We start from the raw sequence: 19508 nt of genomic DNA on the forward strand, positions 1-19508 counted from the left end.
ATGAACACAGATTATTAAATATGTGATTTAGTGAAATAGAGATCATTGGTAACTTTGATTAGAATGATTTTGGTGGAACAGTGAGGAAAAAAGCCAATTGTATTGGCTTATGGAAGAATGGAAAGTGAGGAACTATAGATATTGATTGCAGATAATTCTTTCAAGGAATGTTGCTGTTAAAGGGAACAGAAGTGGGGTAGTAGCTAGAGGTGGATGTGGGATCAAGGACGTTTTTAAGGAGATATTATAGCGTGTTTGTAAGACTAATGGGAATGATTCAGTAGAGAGACAGAATTTGGTGATCTAGAAGAGGTTACATGAGAGTTGAGGTTCAGAGTCCATAAAGAAGACGAGAGTGAGTGGGATCCATGTAGAGGGGTCAGGTCATAAGTAGAGGAAGATTGTGTGTGGTAGGAAGAGGACAGATGCAGTAGGTTAGTAGATTTGGTGATGGGAATATGTGAAGCTGACATTTTCCTGTTTTCTCAGTAACAGTCTGCAGTGAGAAAATCAAATGAGGTTGAAATTGGGGAAGGAGGTATTGTTCGTTTGAGAAGAGAGGAGAAAATGTATAAAATAGATGTTTTGGAAAGTGGGAGAGCACATTTATTAGGAAAATTTAATAGGATTATGTCAGCAGATTGAGTTATTTACTTGAGATTTGTGGTTACAAATTTAAAATGTCAGCACCAGTGCTTACTTTTCTCCAGTTACCTTCAGCTGTTTGTGGGCTATTTGCGTGAAGGGATAAAAAAAAAAAATTAGCTTTCACCAGGGTTATGGTTTTGCCAGTGCAGATGTTTCAAGGAGAGAGAATATGCAAAGTAATAGTGTTGGGTTATCTAATCAAAATTGGTTATGTGGGAAAGTGAGGGCATGAATGGCAAAAATCATAGAGTTAAGAATTTTTGGAATGAGATGATTCTAGAATAAATAAGCTGGTATGACAGGAGGTCAGAGTGGTGGAGTGTTTCACATTGATATTTTGGAGATGTGCATGAAATGATGGAATGAATGCAAAATTGTTTGAAAAGCTTAACATTCAGGTTACCAGTATCAAGCACAATTGTTTTAAAACCAGGAGAGTCATCATCAATTTTATGGTATTAGTAAGATTGTTAAATTATCTGCTCACTTAGTAAGTTCAGATCAGATTTTCTAAATAGTTTTTTAAAAGTTAATTAATGTAACTATGTGAAAAGTAACTAGCTCTGAAAACCATTATCTAAAAATGGAAAAAGGGTGTATACATTTTATAGCTTTAAGGCCACTTTTTAGTCATTTAATTTCTAATTAAAATTCATTTAAATTAGAATTTCTTTTAATGAGATATAATTGATATTTAACATTGTAGTAGTTTCAGGTGTACAACATAATGATTTGATAATTGTACATATTGTGTAGTGATCACCACAGTAAGTCTAGTTAACATCCATTACCATGTATAGATTTAGAATGTCAGGAGTATTTCAGTCAGTGTGGAATATTTAGAAATAAGTAGTGATTTTTAATCAGTCAGTTTTGTTTATAAACTTACACATTAAAAAGAAAACAATATTTTTAGAAACAGTTTAAGGTGTTTTGATATTTATTTAAATCAGGTGCTCATGAGAAGCAAGAGATAAAAAAGAAGAAAATTGAAAAAGGAGTATCTAATGTGCATCCTCCTACTGCTTCTACTTCCAAGCCTTCTGCTGACCAGATCAGACAAAGTGTCAGACATTCTCTCAAAGACATTCTTATGAAAAGGTAATACACATTATTATTGTAGAAAATTGAATAATATGTGCGTCATGTATTTGAAAAATAATTGAATTATTCTAATTTTAAGACTTACAGACTCAAATTTGAAGGTACCAGAGGAAAAGGCAGCAAAAGTTGCCACAAAAATTGAGAAAGAGCTCTTCTCTTTTTTTCGGGACACAGATGCTAAATACAAGAATAAATATAGAAGTTTGATGTTCAATCTGAAAGATCCTAAAAACAATGTAAGTATGTTTTCTTTATGTTCATAGATATACTTCCAACTTTCCTATATATAGAGAGATAATCTGAAAATAAAGCTGTATTCTTTAAGAAAGTAAATTGCATTTAGATAAAAAAGAAAACCATTTAAAAACATTTTTATTACGTTAAGTATGACGTTAGTTGTAAATGTGTTTTAGCAGTGGAGTAAACATTAGTTGAACTCTTAATATTTTCCTGGGAGTTATTGTTTGGGACTTAGAAGGAATCTAAAAGCTGTGTGTGTAGATGCAAACTCCTTGCATTATTACTTAACTTTTACAAGATTTTCACGTAAGTGATAGCAGTTTTTAAATTTGTGTGATATTTGCCATAGTATGCAATTTTATGTATTTTCTTGAAGTATACTAACAGCTGCTTAAGAGAATTCTACATGGTATAATCTACCATTGTGTTCCAGGGGATCAGTTACTTCTTGAATTCTATAATCTGGAAGTTTTTATTTAATAAGTAAATATTTCCTTTATGTTTCTTTCTTGCAGTTGGTTCTTTGCTCTGGAGTTCCCTCCAAGCCTGTTAGGACTTAAACATATGAAATCTTACAAATGTGAAAGACATCACATTTAGTCAAGTTCTTTTATGCATTACCTTACTATACTATAGGTTGCTATTATGACGGAGTGTGTCCTTGGGAAGACTACATTCAACTTTTGGATAGGTGTTATATAATGGTTCCACTGTCCATGCCGCTCCATTATGTATTGATTTTTATATGAAGTGTGTGTTTTGCGGCCTTAGATGATAGGTTCCTAGGATACAAGGTTGTCATTTATACTCTTTGTAGTAGGCAATATGTAAATCATAAAACATTTGTGAATTGCATCTTTATTTATTACAAATTTCTGTACAGCAGCTTCTCTTTCTTTTTAAAATGTTTTTCTCCCGTTTTCTTCCCCTTTTTAAATGCTTCCAGATATTATTTAAAAAAGTGCTGAAAGGAGAAGTAACCCCTGATCATCTTATAAGAATGAGTCCAGAAGAATTAGCTTCTAAAGAGTTAGCTGCTTGGAGACAAAGAGAAAACAGACATGTAAGGTTATCTATGAATATGTGTTTGACTATATCAAAGCCTATATTTTTTCAGCCTTCTAGTTATTTATCCTCCATTAACCAGTCTTAAATTCTATCTTTTGTTTTTCCTTATCTCTTCTGGTTTTTTTTTTTCATTTTCTCAAGTTATCAGGTTACATAAATACTTTGTGTTTTTTTATATAACTTTCAAATCAGAAGGATATGTAAATAAGCGCATCTTTTCTTAATCACATCTACACTTTTCAGAAGCCCAGTTTGAAGGTATTATGAATATCGGTAATGTGTAGAGGCAGATTAAGTCAAAATGGCAATTTTGCAGGTTTATAATTCCTTAATAGTTTCAAATGCCAATAGCTCTAAAAAATAACTTTTTCTGTAACAAGTGTATCAATAAAATCTAACCTGAACTGTCATGTCTGAATGTTTATATTCACAAAAATATTGTGTATTTAAGTACCACTGTTACAGACCTAACGTGTATGTACCACATTACATTTTTAAAACTAAACAATTCTGAAAGTTAGCAATGCCAAGAGTTTTCAGTTGGGGATTGTGAACTTGAAATACTTTTAAATATTAAGTGAATATGTGACTTAGAATTATTGTGACAGTGAGATAGGCACATCACTATTTTTATTACAATCGCCTCAGAATATTAGCTCTTTATTCTAGAAAATACTGGTTTCTTACTATAATACATATTAACTCTACACGGCTTACTGAATTCTTTCCTCCGTAATATTTACTTGGATCTTAGGCATTAAGCCTCCCAAGTAGATTTTCTGCCAAAATTTAGTTTAAAGCACCAGAGGCCTTGATGTGATTTATTATACTTACTCATGTACTTCTTCACTTTCACCCCGTGTAATTTCTCGTGTTATTTGATTTTGAAAATAGTAGTACCTCCTTTTTTCCTCCATATCCCAAATATGCACATGCACTCGTCTGCTTTGAAACAGTGACTGCAGGTATCATCTTCCTTGAAGACCAGCTTGCTTTTTCTTGGGCCATTTCTTTCTTTAAAAGATGATTTGCACTTAAAAGGCGAGATAAATGACCAGACCTATCTTTACTTTCCTTAACCCATTCCTCTCTCAGCTACCTTTTACTGGTTCTTGTTACACTTGCTTAATTATTATGTTTTGTGTTGCTGAGCTTGTTCGACTGAATTATCACTGCCACAAAGTGTGCTTAGTCAGGAGACAACCGATAGGGGGACTACCTGTAATTTTTGGTGTTTGAGTAAAGTTCACACTGTTGTGTGGGATGTTAGCACATCAAGTTAGGAATCTAAGTGGAAGTTAGTTTTCATTTTCCTGTGGCGGCTGCTAAAATAGTAAACGAGAAAGTGTATTTTAAATATAAATAGCATGTTTCATCACTTAGCAAATTATGTCGCACTTCAATTGCCTCTGGTTAATGCACATGTGAAGTGAACTTCTCAAGGCTGAGGTATGGGTCTGATTCTTATAACCCCAGCACTTAAAACCATCTCTGGCATATGTAAGTACTCAGTGTATGTTTGCTGTTTGAGAGACCAATTAAAGATTAAAAATCATCTATGAGGATGCTTTTATTTTTAGATACGCTCTTATTATTTAAAACTGTACATTTGGAAATATGTTTTTAATTGTGAAAATTAACATTTTGATTCTTTAAAATGTTTTCTATTAGACTATAGAGATGATCGAGAAAGAGCAGAGAGAAGTGGAAAGACGACCAATCACAAAAATAACTCATAAAGGTGAAATAGAAATTGAGAGTGATGCTCCAATGAAAGAACAGGAAGCACCCATGGAGATTCAGGTAAAGACAATTAAAATGTCATGTTTTATAGTGTGCAAAGCATGAAGATTCAGAAAAGATTAATTTGCCAAATGTTCTTAAAATAGAAAAGAAGAATTTTTAAAAGTATATATTTTACACTAGCCTATTTTATTGTTTCAATGGTTTTTTGAGAATGTTTCTCTCTATCTAGTTTGCAAACTGCATCACGGGCATCTTGTTAAAAACTTGGTAAAATGTAGATTCCTGGGGTCTCTATGACTTAGCTAATTCCTTAGTAGGCCTTGAAATCTATAGGTGCTATTTAGGCAGACTGTAGTTTGAGAGCTGGTGCAGCTCCTTATTTTCAAATATCAGTGAGGAAGTAATATGAAGTCTTATTAGATGCCTTGAAGAATGAGGAATGTTTTAAGTTTTGCTCTACTTAAGGTCAATTATAATCTAACATTTATTTTTTAAAGAAATAGTGGAAAACAACCTATGAATGGAACAGTTTCATTTTGGGAAAATATCAATATGAAATATAAGTTAATTTTAATAATTGAGTCCAAATTTTATCTGCGAAAACCAATTTTTACTCTCCCTTTTGTTAGGAACCAACAGCTAATAAGTCATTGGAGAAGACAGAAGCATCTGAAAAACAAAAAGAAGAGATTGACTCCATGTCTAAGGATACCACTACTCAACACAGGCAACATCTTTTTGATCTGAACTGTAAAATTTGCATAGGTAAATAAACATTTTTCTTCCTGAAATGTTGCTTTGAATTTGTAATTTAAGTGGGTTTTTGTTTTCCCACTATTGGTGGTGAGGCACCCACCCACTCCCTTTGAGGAATAGTACATTTTTGAGCGTGACTGTTCTTCAGGGTTGTACATATTAGATATTATAGGGTACTTTATTATCTAAGATAAATTGTGTTATATAAAATCTGAACTCACCAACCCACGATCAAATGACTAAAATTTAACCATTAGAATAGACAGCAGGTACTGTCATTTACTAAGTGAAGGAATGAAATAATGTTAGTATTATATTATTATATATAACACATGAGACAAGTCAAATTACCTTTTCGCTAGTATTCTTATCTTCGGTCATCTATTTCATTAAGAGTTTATTGAATCCTTACTCCTTGCCAGATACTTCGCTGGTGCAGGGTTATAGTGGTCAAATGTTACCCAGGCTTTAAGAGAAACTATAGTTAGTGGGAAAGACAGGTAGGTGAGGATTTGAGTTACAGAAGTATGGTTGTTGTAACTATATTTCGGTAGCAGGAAGCTAGCCTAAACTGGGGGTTTAGGGGAGATTTGGCTGAGGAATTGACATTTAAGCAGAGGCGTGTGGAGGTTGAGAAGTGTGCCTGCAAAGAGAGAGGAGAAAACCCTTCGAGATGCTGGGAATGGCATGAGTTTGAATTGAATGCAAGAAGGAGAGAGGCACATACTTTCTTTGTTTGAAAAGATACTTAGAAATCAGATTTCATGGTGTCTTACAGCCATTGCCTTTCAAACTTCAGATTGTGACTTAATGCTAGTAGTGAAATCTACTTAGTGACTAGCATTTCAAGAACAAACAAAAACAAAATATAGTAAATATCATGGTGAATTGGACTTATAAAGATAAGTACAATTTTGTGAAACATTAGTTCCAGTTATTTATATATAACAAAAAATGGACACATACATGCATATATACTCAAACACATACGAGTATACATAAATGTATGTGCACATGTGCACACACCCCCCCCCCCAAGTAATGTAAGTAAAGGATCAGATATAAAATACTACTTTAGAGATCATAATAAAAAATGCTGAAAATGTACTTTTATAGGCCACATTAAAGATTTTGGTTTTTTATCTAAAAGCAGTGAATAGTAACTGAAGGGTTTTTAGCAGGGGAATGACATGATAAGATTGGAATTTTATGAAGATATCTCTAACTTTTGAGTAGAGATTACAGTGGAAGAAGCCAATGGAATAAGGAGGGAAACTAGATAGGAGTCCTTTACATTAGTCCAAATGGGAGATGATGATATTTTAATTAGAGTAGTAGCACTGGAAATGGAAATAAGTAGAGCTTTGAGGTACTCAAGTTAGGTAATATTGACAGATATTGGAGATTGACTGGATTTAGGGCCTAAAAAATGGGACTGTATTAAGGAAGAATTCAAATTTATATTCAGTTTACTGGTAAAGATGGAAGATCAAGAGTTTTCTAAAACTCTAGAGATGTGGCTCTGAATTTTAATTTTTTCACGTAGTATGCTAAAGGAGTGATCCATATCTTGTTCAGTAACATGAAAAATTCTTTAGGTTAGTTGATACGCTTCTCTCCATCATTGTACTAGAGATAGACGAAATTTATTATAAGTTAAATAAGTTAACTAATTTTCCTATAATAAAAATAATCATATCTTTTCAAAATTAAGTATATTCACATATTTTCCAATCTATACAATGGTAAAAACTTAAAGGGCAGAGTGTTTTTAGACAGTTAATCCTAAAGAAAGTTATCCATGGTGTAATAGTATTTTTAAGTGCACCCACCCATTTAGTTGTTTTATCTGGGAAAAATATTAATAAAAAATACTCTTAGTTAATTCCTGTTAATTTTAATCATTTCCATGGTAATGTTTCAGTAAATTTAATGGTAGCATACAAAAGCATTGGTTAAATATTTCTACACTTGACACTATTTTCAGAATGTTTTTTTTCCTTCTTGGTGGTATAGCCTAAAACCAATGTCATTTTCTAAACTTTACTAATATTTTTTATGTTTAGTAACTGAGTTGCACTGCACTATACATTTGTCATGAACTGCTGCTGTATGTAACACAAAGTAGGATACAGATATGTTTTATTCAGTTTTCAAGAATGTTGGAATTTGGTGTAGTTTAATTTTTAAAAATTTGCTAGGGAATCAAGAAACCTATATTAGGTTCTAGTTACAATGTTTCTATTATCAGTTTATCTGAGTTGCTTAATGTCCTCTTTTCCTAATTTTTCACATCTGTAAGAAAGGTGTAATGTAACTCAGTATGAGAAATGACGATGGTTAAAAATTGCCCCAGGAAATGTATGGTTATACAGCAATTTAGTGAGGGAAACTGTAACCTTAGAAGTCAAAGTGAATGAAGTTACAGACATTTCAGCTTACAAATATAGTATATTTTGGTGTCTTCTGGCTTTAGGTCGAATGGCACCACCTGTAGATGATCTTTCTCCAAAAAAAGTGAAAGTTGTTGTTGGAGTATCTCGGAAACATTCAGACAATGAAGCAGAAAGTATAGCAGATGCACTGTCTTCGACCTCAAATATTTTGGCTTCTGAATTCTTTGAGGAGGAGAAACAAGAGTCTCCAAAGTCAACATTCTCTCCTGCTCCACGGTAATTTTCTCATAATAATCATTATAGATATATGTCAACTTATAGTTGGAGGTCTTCAAACAACAGAAAAGTGACATATTTTTTAGGAACCTTTCTTTTGAGAAAGTAATTGTACATACTCTAATTGATATAAATGAGCAAGACTGTAAAAGTTAATTTAGAAATTTGAATTATGTGGGGACTTGACTTTAAAACTCCCTATAATTATGTCGGTCCCAAAAGGCAGGAGAAATGTCATTAAAGGAAAATTGTTTGCACTTCTCTGGACATTAATTCACCTAAGCCAACCAAGAAGGATGACATTGTAAAACATGACTATATATATATATATATATATATATATATATATATATATATATATATGAGTATAATTTCATAAATTGAAAATATAAATTCTTTGATCAATAGCCTTTATATATTTTGGCCTTCTTGATGTGCTAAAATAGAAATAATTGATGACTAATTAGAAAATGCATTTATTTATGTGCATATCTTCAAGCTGAAAACTTTTTAATGTTATTTTTCAGTCCAGAGATGCCTGGAACTGTTGAGGTTGAGTCTACATTCCTGGCTCGATTGAACTTCATCTGGAAAGGTTTTATCAACATGCCTTCTGTGGCAAAATTTGTTACCAAAGCCTACCCAGTGTCTGGTTCCCCGGAATACTTGACAGAGGTACTGTAAACCTTCCTGTCCTTCTCTGCCTGGATTGACATAGGTTTCTCTGAAGGCAGTAGGCAAGGAAACAACATAGTAAAATAATAAAAATTTCATTTTGATTCATAATAAAAACATTGACAGTGATTCTTAAACCATTCAATTAATGGAGTTATGAGTTCCCAAATGGAGTTTTAGAATGTAGAAAACTGCTCTCTGAAAGTGTTAAATCCACATCTTATTACTCTTTCCAAGATAACTTCACTATGTCAGAGAATTAAAATTAATGATTGTCTATATGGATATGTAAGTTTTTCTTTTTTTTTTTTTAAAGTTTTTCTTTAAATACATTTTTATTATGACCTTCAGAAGATTTTTCGTTATTAACAAGCCTTCTAATTTACCTACTGTTTAGTTTTCCCCAACTTCATGACATTTCTTACCTATTCTGTAAATGAAGTAGTAGATTGCAGTTGAAATTTTATGGCCAGTTGACAGTCCCATGAGACCAATAACCATAGTTGCTGCAGCAGTACCCTTAGTTGGTTTTACATCTGAGGAAGGAAATATTGTGCAATATTTATGGAAAATAAGCAGCTGTAGTATTATAGTATTATGATATATGAGAAGGTATGACATTATTTGAATTATTTTGAAGAAAGTTTGTATTCTTTATGCAGAAGGAAAGTAAATCAGTACTCATATACTATGTTTTTGTTGAGATTATATTTTGCTATTAATCATATTCATATCTAACATTAACCTTTTCCATTTATTGTCAGTCCACTGACTGAGGCAAAGGTTTAAAAAATTTTTTTTCAGTATTTCAGAAAGTGTAAATCACATATGCTTGTTCCTTTTGAAGACTACCTTAAATTTTACTTTTCTTTGTATTAGGCTGAAATTAGTTTAACTCAATTTGGTGTTGCTTATCTAATGTTGATCAGTTTATTTATTTAGCAGTTGTGTTTTTGACTAATAACCTAATTATTACTTTTACATAGAATTTTCTTGGCAAATAATATTTTAGAAATGTCAGTTTTAGAAGAGAAAAATTAAATGGATGATGCTCTTCTTTTTGACCAAATCTGTTTAGAAATTTAGTCTTTTACCATTCCATGGTGAAGATAACTCTTCTTTTAAATGGAAAATTAAGTCCTGAACTTTAGAACCCTTTTGATTTTAAACAAAACTATTATTCTCATTTCTGAGCCAGTTTCTATGTGATTACTTTCCAGAACTCCACTTCTGCTTTCTACATATTTTGGTTTGGTTGGGACTACAACCTCAAATAAAATATTTAAAGCAATTTATAATTTAAATAAACTTAATTGAATATCAACTAATTATACTTTTTATGATTTTTCCCAGTCTTCATGGAAAAAATAGAAGTATACTAATTAAATATTCTTAAGGGCATAGTTTTTAACTGATTTCATCTGTTTTCAGGAAAATTGTGCCTTAAAAAAAATTCTTTTCTGTCCAAAAGTATACCCTATAATCAAACTTAATAACTTCTGAAATCAGCTGTTAATGATTAAGGCATACCCCTGCCCACTACCACCAAAACAAGTGGGGGGTGGGTAAGAGGGGAAAAACAATCTTCCCTAATATTCTGAAATCTGTTTTATTCTGCTTGGATTGTTAGTGTGGTGTGGGAGGTAAAGCCTCATTGCTGTCTCTCTGTATTCTTACCCTGTTTCCCCGAAAATAAGACCTAGCCAGACAATCAGTTCTAATGCGTTTTTTGGAGCAAAAATTAAAATAAGACCCGTTCTTATATAAGCAAAGCAACTATATAAGACCCAATCTTATATAAGACCTGGTCTTATATTTTATATTATATTATATTATATTATATTATATTATATTATATTATATTATTACTTTATATTACTTTATATTACTTTATATTACTTTATATTATATAAGGACCGGTCTTATGTCATAAGACCGGGTATTATTAATTTTTGTTCCAAAAGACACATTAGAGCTGATTGTCCGTCTAGGTCTTAGTTTCAGGGAAACATGGTATGTTCTCTGATGCATTTCATAATTATTTTTTTTTACTTTTTTATTACCATTTCAAATTAGTTGTAGAGCCAAATTTGTATGAATTCTGAATATTATATTCTGTGTACATTGGTCACTTTTGTGTTTTACACAGGATCTACCAGACAGTATTCAAGTAGGCGGCAGGATATCACCTCAGACAGTTTGGGATTATGTGGAAAAAATCAAAGCATCAGGAACCAAGGTAAGGAAAACTTTTTTCATTATACCAGCTGGAGAGAATATGAGAAAAGTAAACCACTAATAGTTCTTATACAAGAGTCCTTGGGGAGGGAGCCAATATAAATTCTAAATCTAAATAATATGCCCAACAAAACTGAACTAAAGCCATTTGCTAAGGCTCAAAACAGCCCAATATTCCTTGTTTGTTTTTTTTTAAACCCCTTCTGGTATGCTTTCTCAGTGACTTCTGTCAGTGTTTTGGAAGAAATGTTTTAGAGTAAATGTTGAACTTCATCCTGGAATTTTGCCTTACTTCAATTATAGACATTTGTTTTAGTTAGGGCATAGGCTAAGCTTCTGCGACAAAGAAGTCCTGAAATACAGTGGCTCCAAAAAGAAGCCTGTTTTTTGTTATGTTAGATAGGTCATTCATTCATTGTGGTTTGACAGCTCTGGTTGTACAGGGTCATTCAGGGACCAGCCTTCTTCTGTCTTGTAATTTTGCTGGTTCTAATAGTGTTGTCCTTATCGGTCAAAGATGGTCAAAGCTGACTTATCAGCACCAAGTGGGAAAAAATGAAGAGTACCTGTCCAGTTGTTTTAAAAGCAAGACCTAGAGGTGCAGTTATCATTTCACTTCCTCTAACCTCCATTGGTAAGAATTTAGTCACATAGCCTTATATAGCTGCTAAAAAGGCTGGGGAATGGAATTTCTGGAAATGTAATCTATTGGATGGCCATGTGTCTAGCTAAAAGTTAAGGGCTTCTCTTTGTAATAAGGAAGAAAAGAGGAGAATAGGGACTGGCAGGTAATTAGTAGCCTCTATCACAATAATATTTGCTCTCTCTCTCTCTCTCTCTCTCTCTCTCTCTCTCTCCCTCCCTCCCTCCCTCCCTCCCTCTCCTTCCTACCATTTCTTGAATTCATAGAACATTACTATACAGGAAAAATTAACCATTAGAAGAAATCATTTTTCCCTCCAAGGATGATAATACCTAGCATATTATAGACATTTAAAAAATAAATCTTGAATAAGTGAATATTAACTTTTTATCTCTTTCTTAAGATAAGAAGTCTCTAGTAAGAGTAGAAGTAATCCAAAATGGATAATCTTAAACTGAAAAGAATATATTTTTCCAGTACAGATTTTAGAATGTAAACCGATAGTGTTAGAATGCATATAAACTATCAAGCACTATAAAAATTTTACTACATTTATTTGCTCTCACTTTCTCATGACAGCAAAGGTCATGGGGAAGCATTGGGAAGTATTCTGTGATATTTTGGGAATCACTCTTGATCTACCCATGCGAGTACATTACTGCCCAACACTTTATATTATGCCTCCATCTTGAACTGACTGAAATGTTACAATAGTTGTTATTTTTAAAAGAGGACGGTTTAGATGACAGACCTTTATAAGAGGTAGAGCCATAGTTCAGCTCCTTCTCATGTTTTCCATAGGGTCTTGCATCAATTTAAACTTTGCAACAGATCTGGCTCTCCCCATTTTGACTGTATACTTTCATGAAAAAGCACCCATTTTTTTTTTTTACACTACATCATTAATACTAAATTGGTAATCTCTCTTTTATCTGAAACAAAGCCAAGAACACAGAAGCAAGCAAATTAGTTCCTCAATAAGCCAGATGATCTTACAAAGTATATGGCCTATGTGTATTTGAGGTCTTTTCACTCAGCCCTTTTATTTTTAAATTCAGTCCCTATAGATTGGATTATCAGTGGATTTGTGTGTTTGTGTGTATGTGTACATAGTAGGGAGGTGGTGGTAGGTGCTATTAATTTGCAATATGCTGAGAACACAAGCAACCTTCTGTGGAGGTTATAACATTGGAATTAAGGATACAGGATTGATTATCAAAAGACTTGGGTTTAAATATCTTCTCTGCCACTGAGAAATTTGTCACCTTGAACACAGTAATTATGGGACACCTTCAGATAAATCCATTAATGGGTCAGCAAAGATCTTTTCCTAAGAGTTACTTTCTTTTAGCATTCTTACCTGAATTTAATTTGGTAAATCATATCATTTGGTAACCATCATTATAAAATTCAATAGCTTATTTATTACTAGTTGACAAATGGTGTTTAAAACCAAACTATTGTTTAAGTTATTATTTTAAACAACTATTTTCTTGAATAGGAAATTTGTGTGGTTCGCTTCACACCTGTAACTGAAGAAGATCAGATTTCTTACACTTTGCTATTTGCATACTTCAGTAGCAGAAAGCGCTATGGAGTAGCTGCTAACAACATGAAGCAAGTTAAAGACATGTACCTTATTCCTTTGGGTGCCACAGATAAAATTCCACACCCTCTCGTGCCTTTTGATGGACCTGGTAGGTATACGTTTTAATAATAGAGTGTGAATAAGCTAAAGGGGGAGATGGAACCAGAGTGAAAAAACTGACTCTGCTTTCTTTGTTGGGATCCAGCCTCTAGAGCTGACTGGACAGGGAAAGGCATCCACTTAATAGGCTGTAATAAGCTAGATGCAAAAATTTAACCTTTATGATAATGATTATAAATGACTTAATGGTGTTTTTGATTTTATACAGGTCTTGAACTGCATAGACCTAATCTGTTATTGGGCTTAATTATTCGTCAAAAACTGAAGCGACAACACAGTACTAGTGCTAGTGCTAGTCATACTGCTGAGACTCCTGAAGGTGGACCCATAGCATTGCCACCCGAGAAAAAAAGTAAAATAGAAGTTTCCACAGAGGAAGCGCCAGAGGAAGAAAATGACTTTTTTAATTCTTTTACAACCGTATTACACAAGCAGAGAAACAAGCCTCAGCAAACTCTTCAAGAAGACCTTCCAACAGTGATGGAACCTTTAGTGGAAGTCACCAAACAGGAGCCACCAAAACCATTACGATTCCTTCCTGGAGTATTGATTGGTTGGGAAAGTCAGCCTTCTACTCTGGAATTAGCAAACAAACCTCTTCCTGTGGACGACATACTTCAGAGCCTTTTGGGCACTACTGGTCAAGTCTATGAGCAGGCTCAGGCAGTGACAGAACACAACACTCCTAGAGAAATCCCGTTTATAAGTGAGCAGGCCAACCCCAAAGCAGAGAAAATAGATACAGCAGAAGTAGCTGATGGTGAAGCCAAGGAGGTAAAGGTTAAAGTAGATACTCTTTCAGAATTGATAGGTAATTCAGTAGTAGGAGAAGAAACATCAGTAATGGCGTCCTCTTCCGTTTCTCCTGGACCTTTGACCAATCTTAGTCTCAGAGGTAAACCGCCAGATGTTTCTACAGAAGCATTCTTATCCAATTTATCAATTCAGTCAAAACAAGAGGAAACTGTGGAGAATAAAGAGAGAACATTAAAAAGACAGCTATTGCAAGATCAAGAGAATAATTTGCAAGATAATCAGACTTCAAATACTAGTCCTCCATGCAGGTCTAACGTAGGAAAAGGAAATGTAGATGGTAATGTGAGTTGCAATGAAAACGGTGGTAATACGGCAAGGTCCCCACAGTTTATCAACCTGAAAAGGGATCCTAGGCAAGCAGCAGGGCGAAGTCAGCAGCTAACTGCGTCAGAAAGCAAGGACGGAGATAGTTGCCGGAATGGAGAAAAACACACCCTGCCTGGTGTGTCAGACAAGGAACACTTAACAGAACAAATCAGTGTAGAGGAAAAGCTGTCTTCGGTAGAGAAAAACACCTGTGTTCAGCAGGGTGATAATTCAGGGGTTGCACAAAACTCAGCAACAGTAGAAAACACACACACTTCTCAAACAGAACAAGCAAAACCCAAACAGGAGGATATTTTAATGCAAAATATTGAAACTGTGCACCCATTTCGAAGAGGATCACCAGCAGCAGCATCTCATTTTGAAGCTGGAAACACAAGTCAATCTGAATTTCCTTCTAAAAGCATCAGCTTTACTTCCAGAAGCACCAGCCCCAGAGCAAGTGCAAACTTTTCACCCATGAGGCCCCAGCAACCCAACCTTCAGCATCTCAAGTCTAACTGCCCTGGATTCCCATTTTCAGGGTCCCCTAACTTCCCCCCACAAAACATGTTTGGATTTCCACCACATTTGCCACCTCCATTACTTCCCCCTCCAGGCTTTGGCTTTGCTCAAAATCCCATGGTTCCCTGGCCACCTGTTGTGCATCTGACAGGCCAGCCTCAACGTATGATGGGTCCCCTTTCACAAACATCAAGGTTTATAGGCCCACAGAATTTTTACCAGATTAAAGACATTCGAAGACCTGAAAGGCGCCATAGTGACCCTTGGGGTAGGCAAGAACAACAGCAACTGGATAGGCCATTTAATCGGGGCAAAGGGGATCGCCAGAGGTTTTATAGTGATTCACACCACTTGAAAAGAGAGCGACATGAAAAGGAATGGGAGCAAGAATCTGAAAGGCATAGACGCAGAGACAGAATCCAAGACAAGGACAGAGACAGAAAAAACAGGGAGGAAGGGCACAAAGATAAAGAGAGGGCACGGCTATCACACGGTGATCGCGGAGCAGATGGAAAAGCAAGCAGAGATAGTAGGAATGTAGATAAGAAATCAGATAAACCTAAAAGTGAAGACCATGAAAAGGACAAAGAACGAGAGAAAAGTAAACATAGAGAAGGAGAAAAAGACAGAGATAGGTACCACAAAGATAGGGACCATGCTGACAGAGCTAAAAGTAAAAGGTAAAATTTGCAGGCTGCCTCAAGATTACATTTAAATAACTGTTAAATGTTGTATCTTAAAAACTTCATGATTGCCTGCTAGGATTGTGCCATCTTTTAAATTTTTAATATTGGTGGTTTGCAGAAGAATAAATTCTGTGTGTTGGTGCAGAGTGCTCTGTACCAGTGGTCATCGTCCCTTCTTCATACCAACTGTCTCTAGCTATAGGAATTTAATATTTTTAAAAGTTTTACATTGCTGTATATTCAAAGATTTCTTTTATTAATATGCAATAAAGGCTTAGAAATTTTAGTTTTCTTTAATTGGTAAATATGGTTAACTATGGAATATATTTACTGCCTTCTAGTGAATGTTCTTTATATGACTAATTTGGGAGTGATGTGTGCTCTGTGAGTTTGTTTTAAATTGCACTGTTTTTAAAGGAACTCTAGAGAAGCAACAAAAAGGCAAGCAACTTCATTAATCAGATTATATTAATCAGTCAGTGGAGCAGTTTTTGACCCAGAATCAGAAGCCCAAGGAGGACATTTACTGCTTTAATCTGCACTCATTGAAGGCTTTTGTTACCGTATGTACTACAGCTTTGTGGTAGGCCATTATTTTCCTTTTCCTTTTTGGCTCTTCAGAAACTTGAATACTTAAGCTTGTACATGATCTTGTGTTTTGCTATCCTTTTTACTGTAAAATGTAAATATTTTAAGGGATATTTTGATTCTAAATATGATAAAAGAATTTCTCACCTATTTTGTGTGTGTGATTTGAAATTCAGTAGTAAAAGAATTTCTTTAAAGCTTTAATTACCTTCAGACATTATTCTTTTACTCAGCCAAGAATGTGCAGCATAGCTATCTGTGTCAGGCATAGATGAGGGGAAAAACGATTTCTTTATCTTACATTATAGGCTGTTAAGATAAATCATGTAGTTCTGAAGAGGCTAGAATTTAGAACCACCAATTAAAACCTGCAGTTATAACCCACTTTATAGGTATGTTTCTAAAAACTTGATACCATCAAAATTTGGTACACTAATTGTAAGACCATAGAACTTTGATTTGTGAGAAACATGTTGTGAGTTTCTTTGTAAAATATGTAATTAATTTGTTTTGGGGGTAACTAGTTTTATATGGTAGTTTTGCTTGTAATAGAAAGCACATGGAAGTGATTGTTAATCCAAATCGAAATTTATTTACACCCTAAACTCATATTGTACTAATTGCTATAATTTAAAGCAATAGCTACCAAAATACTAATACTTGAGACAAAAAAAAGAAAAATCGGTATTTTTATTTATATTAATGAAGAAAAATTTAAATGGCCTCACAAAATTAAGAAGGTAAAGTTTGATTGCCTAAAAAGCCTAAAGGTTAGAGTTAAAAATAGGTTTTGAAATGGAGTCAGCTTTGCTGTTCTCACTGGAGAAAGGGGCGGAAATTGAAAACCAAACATTTTATCTATTTCAACAACTTGTGCCTTTTTCAGTCATCCTTATCCTTTGAAGTTATCATTATAAAAGTTCTGAAACAGGACTCATATTTAAGTAAAATTTGTTTAATTTGGCCTACTTTTCTTTTGGAAACTAACTTGTTAAAAAACAGGTCAGTCTGCAAACAAAACTTAAGGTCAGCTGGTCATCTTTTGTACTATTTTGAAGAAATTGTCAGAATTTTAACCTCCTCCCTCCAAAAAAGAAAACCCACCAAAATTCTCGGAATTAGCTTTTTTATTTCAAATATGTATGTTGTCAGTAAATCTGCTTTTACTGATTTATCTGGTACCAGATTTCTTTCCACGGTACAAGTAAAGGGTGGGTTAATCAGTGGAAGAAACCTTTTAAGTCAGTTTTTGATTGCCTCTTAGCCAGTTGTTTCTTATATATATTGTGATGTTTACTTTAAAACTCTTCATATCTCATTGAATCTTGATACGTCCCAGATAGGACCCTCTTAGTGATGACCATCTCCTGGGATTACCGGACAACTAAGTATTAGAACCAGGTCTCCTAACCCCTGGTTGACTGAAATATTGTGGCGAGTAGGGAAAGTATGGGCAATTGACTGAGGTTTTAACTTGTGAGTAAAGGGAAAAGGAGAAAGGTTTTCAATGAGTAGTAGATTGAAAGCCATTCTCAGTCTTTACTAAATCTCACCTACAGCCAGCCTTATACAAACTAGTGAGTTATATGAAGTTCATCTTTGGTTCTGTTTAAAGGAAAACTAGCTCTATAAAAAGTTTGATGCTTTTTTAAAATTTAGAACCATCTTAAGACAGTTTATACATACCTCTAGTAAGTAAAACATACCACCCTGTCTCTGTACCTATAAAGTCCACCCCTTGTAATTCCTGTGGCAATAAGAAGGCCTCCACCAACCCTCTGTATGGCAAACCTGTGTTGTGTCAAGTGCTTTTTATAAGCTTGGTCAACCTGAAAGGTGAAGACTTATCTTAGAGCTGAGGACACAGAAAAGTTGGAAAACTTGCCCCAGGATAGACTGCTATTGTCAGAGCTGGAATTCTCATTCAGTTCTCTCTTTCTCCAAAGTCCATACACGCAGCAGTTGTGCTCTGAGAATTGAGAACAGGAAGGAGAATGAAAGCCTGATGATGATACGTAGGTTTCATAGCCCTTTTTCTCCCCATTCCACCAACCCGTCTAAAATGCTTCACAAAGCAATCCAGCTTCTCAAAGTGAGCAGGATGACACAACCAAAGACCTGTGTGTTCTCTCGTACAGATTTGCAAAGCTTAACATTCATTTCAAATCCTAATTCTCCAGTCCTTTTATTTTCTAATGCTGCTGTGACAAATTATCACAAACATAGTGGCTTAAAACTATGCCAATTAACTATCTTACACTTCGGTGGATCAGAAATCTGATCTGGATCTCTGTGTTGAGATTAAGGTGTCAGAAGGGCATTGCTTTTCTGGAGGCTTTAGGGGACAATCTATGTTCTTGCCTTTTCCAGCTTCTAGAGGCCACCCACTTTCCCTGCCTCGTGGCCCCTTTTTCCATCTTGAAAACCAACAACTTGGGGCTTTTGGGGCTAAAAAGCACCTTTTCTCCCACCTTCTAAATTCCTTGTAGTTGGGCTAATAATCAAACTAACAGAGACAGGTTAACAGGGGAAAATAAAAATTTGAATCCATCCACATGGGGAATTCCGAAAAGCATGAGAATTCCAAAAGGCAGGCAACATTGGGTATATATGACCTGGACAGAGGAGAAAAGGAGGTGAATGGGGTCTTAGATTTCAGAGATGAGAATGGGTGACTTACAGGTAGTGGAGGAAGAGTGGAACACATGACATGGCTGGTAGATTCTTGCTCCACAACTATGGGAAGAGGAGCATTTAGCTTATAAGGCCCCTGCCTGAAACCTTCCTATTTACCACACTTAATTTAAATTAGGCTATTCAGGCTAAGGCAAACATCCTCAGATTTTCTTCCTGAAGCAAGTTTTTCTGTCTTGGGCAGGAAAGGGGGGAGGGTCAAAGGTTTTTTTTTCTGAGTCTTGTTTCTTAATAAACAGCTTGAAATCAGCATTCCAAAAGGCAGCTTCAGGGTGGCAAAACTTTGGTTCCTTTCAGGGTTGAGTTGCCATCTCTGACCCCCCCTCTTCCACTTTTAAGGACGTTTGGGATTACTTGGGCCCACCCAGATAATCCAAGATAGTCTTTCTATTTTAAGG

At 34.6% G+C, this 19508-nt stretch overlaps 1 protein-coding gene across 11 annotated transcripts in view; it reads left to right on the forward strand.

Annotated features, from left to right (window-relative positions):
- Window positions 1–16566, forward strand: part of PHF3 (PHD finger protein 3) — a 76387-nt gene extending 59821 nt beyond the window's left edge. For all 11 annotated transcript variants that reach the window (XM_019738630.2, XM_019738632.2, XM_019738633.2 and 8 more), the window contains 10 exons: window positions 1602–1749; window positions 1832–1988; window positions 2939–3055; window positions 4732–4863; window positions 5436–5571; window positions 8039–8234; window positions 8762–8909; window positions 11059–11148; window positions 13292–13487; window positions 13707–16566. In XM_019738630.2, coding sequence (XP_019594189.2) covers window positions 1602–1749; window positions 1832–1988; window positions 2939–3055; window positions 4732–4863; window positions 5436–5571; window positions 8039–8234; window positions 8762–8909; window positions 11059–11148; window positions 13292–13487; window positions 13707–15826 — 3440 coding nt within the window. In that variant the 3' untranslated portion in view covers window positions 15827–16566. The remainder of the gene's footprint in view (window positions 1–1601; window positions 1750–1831; window positions 1989–2938; window positions 3056–4731; window positions 4864–5435; window positions 5572–8038; window positions 8235–8761; window positions 8910–11058; window positions 11149–13291; window positions 13488–13706) is intronic.
- The last annotated feature ends 2942 nt before the right edge of the window (window positions 16567–19508 follow it).

Source organism: Rhinolophus sinicus, linkage group LG05 (assembly GCF_036562045.2).
Source record: "Rhinolophus sinicus isolate RSC01 linkage group LG05, ASM3656204v1, whole genome shotgun sequence".
NCBI lineage: Eukaryota > Metazoa > Chordata > Mammalia > Chiroptera > Rhinolophidae > Rhinolophus > Rhinolophus sinicus.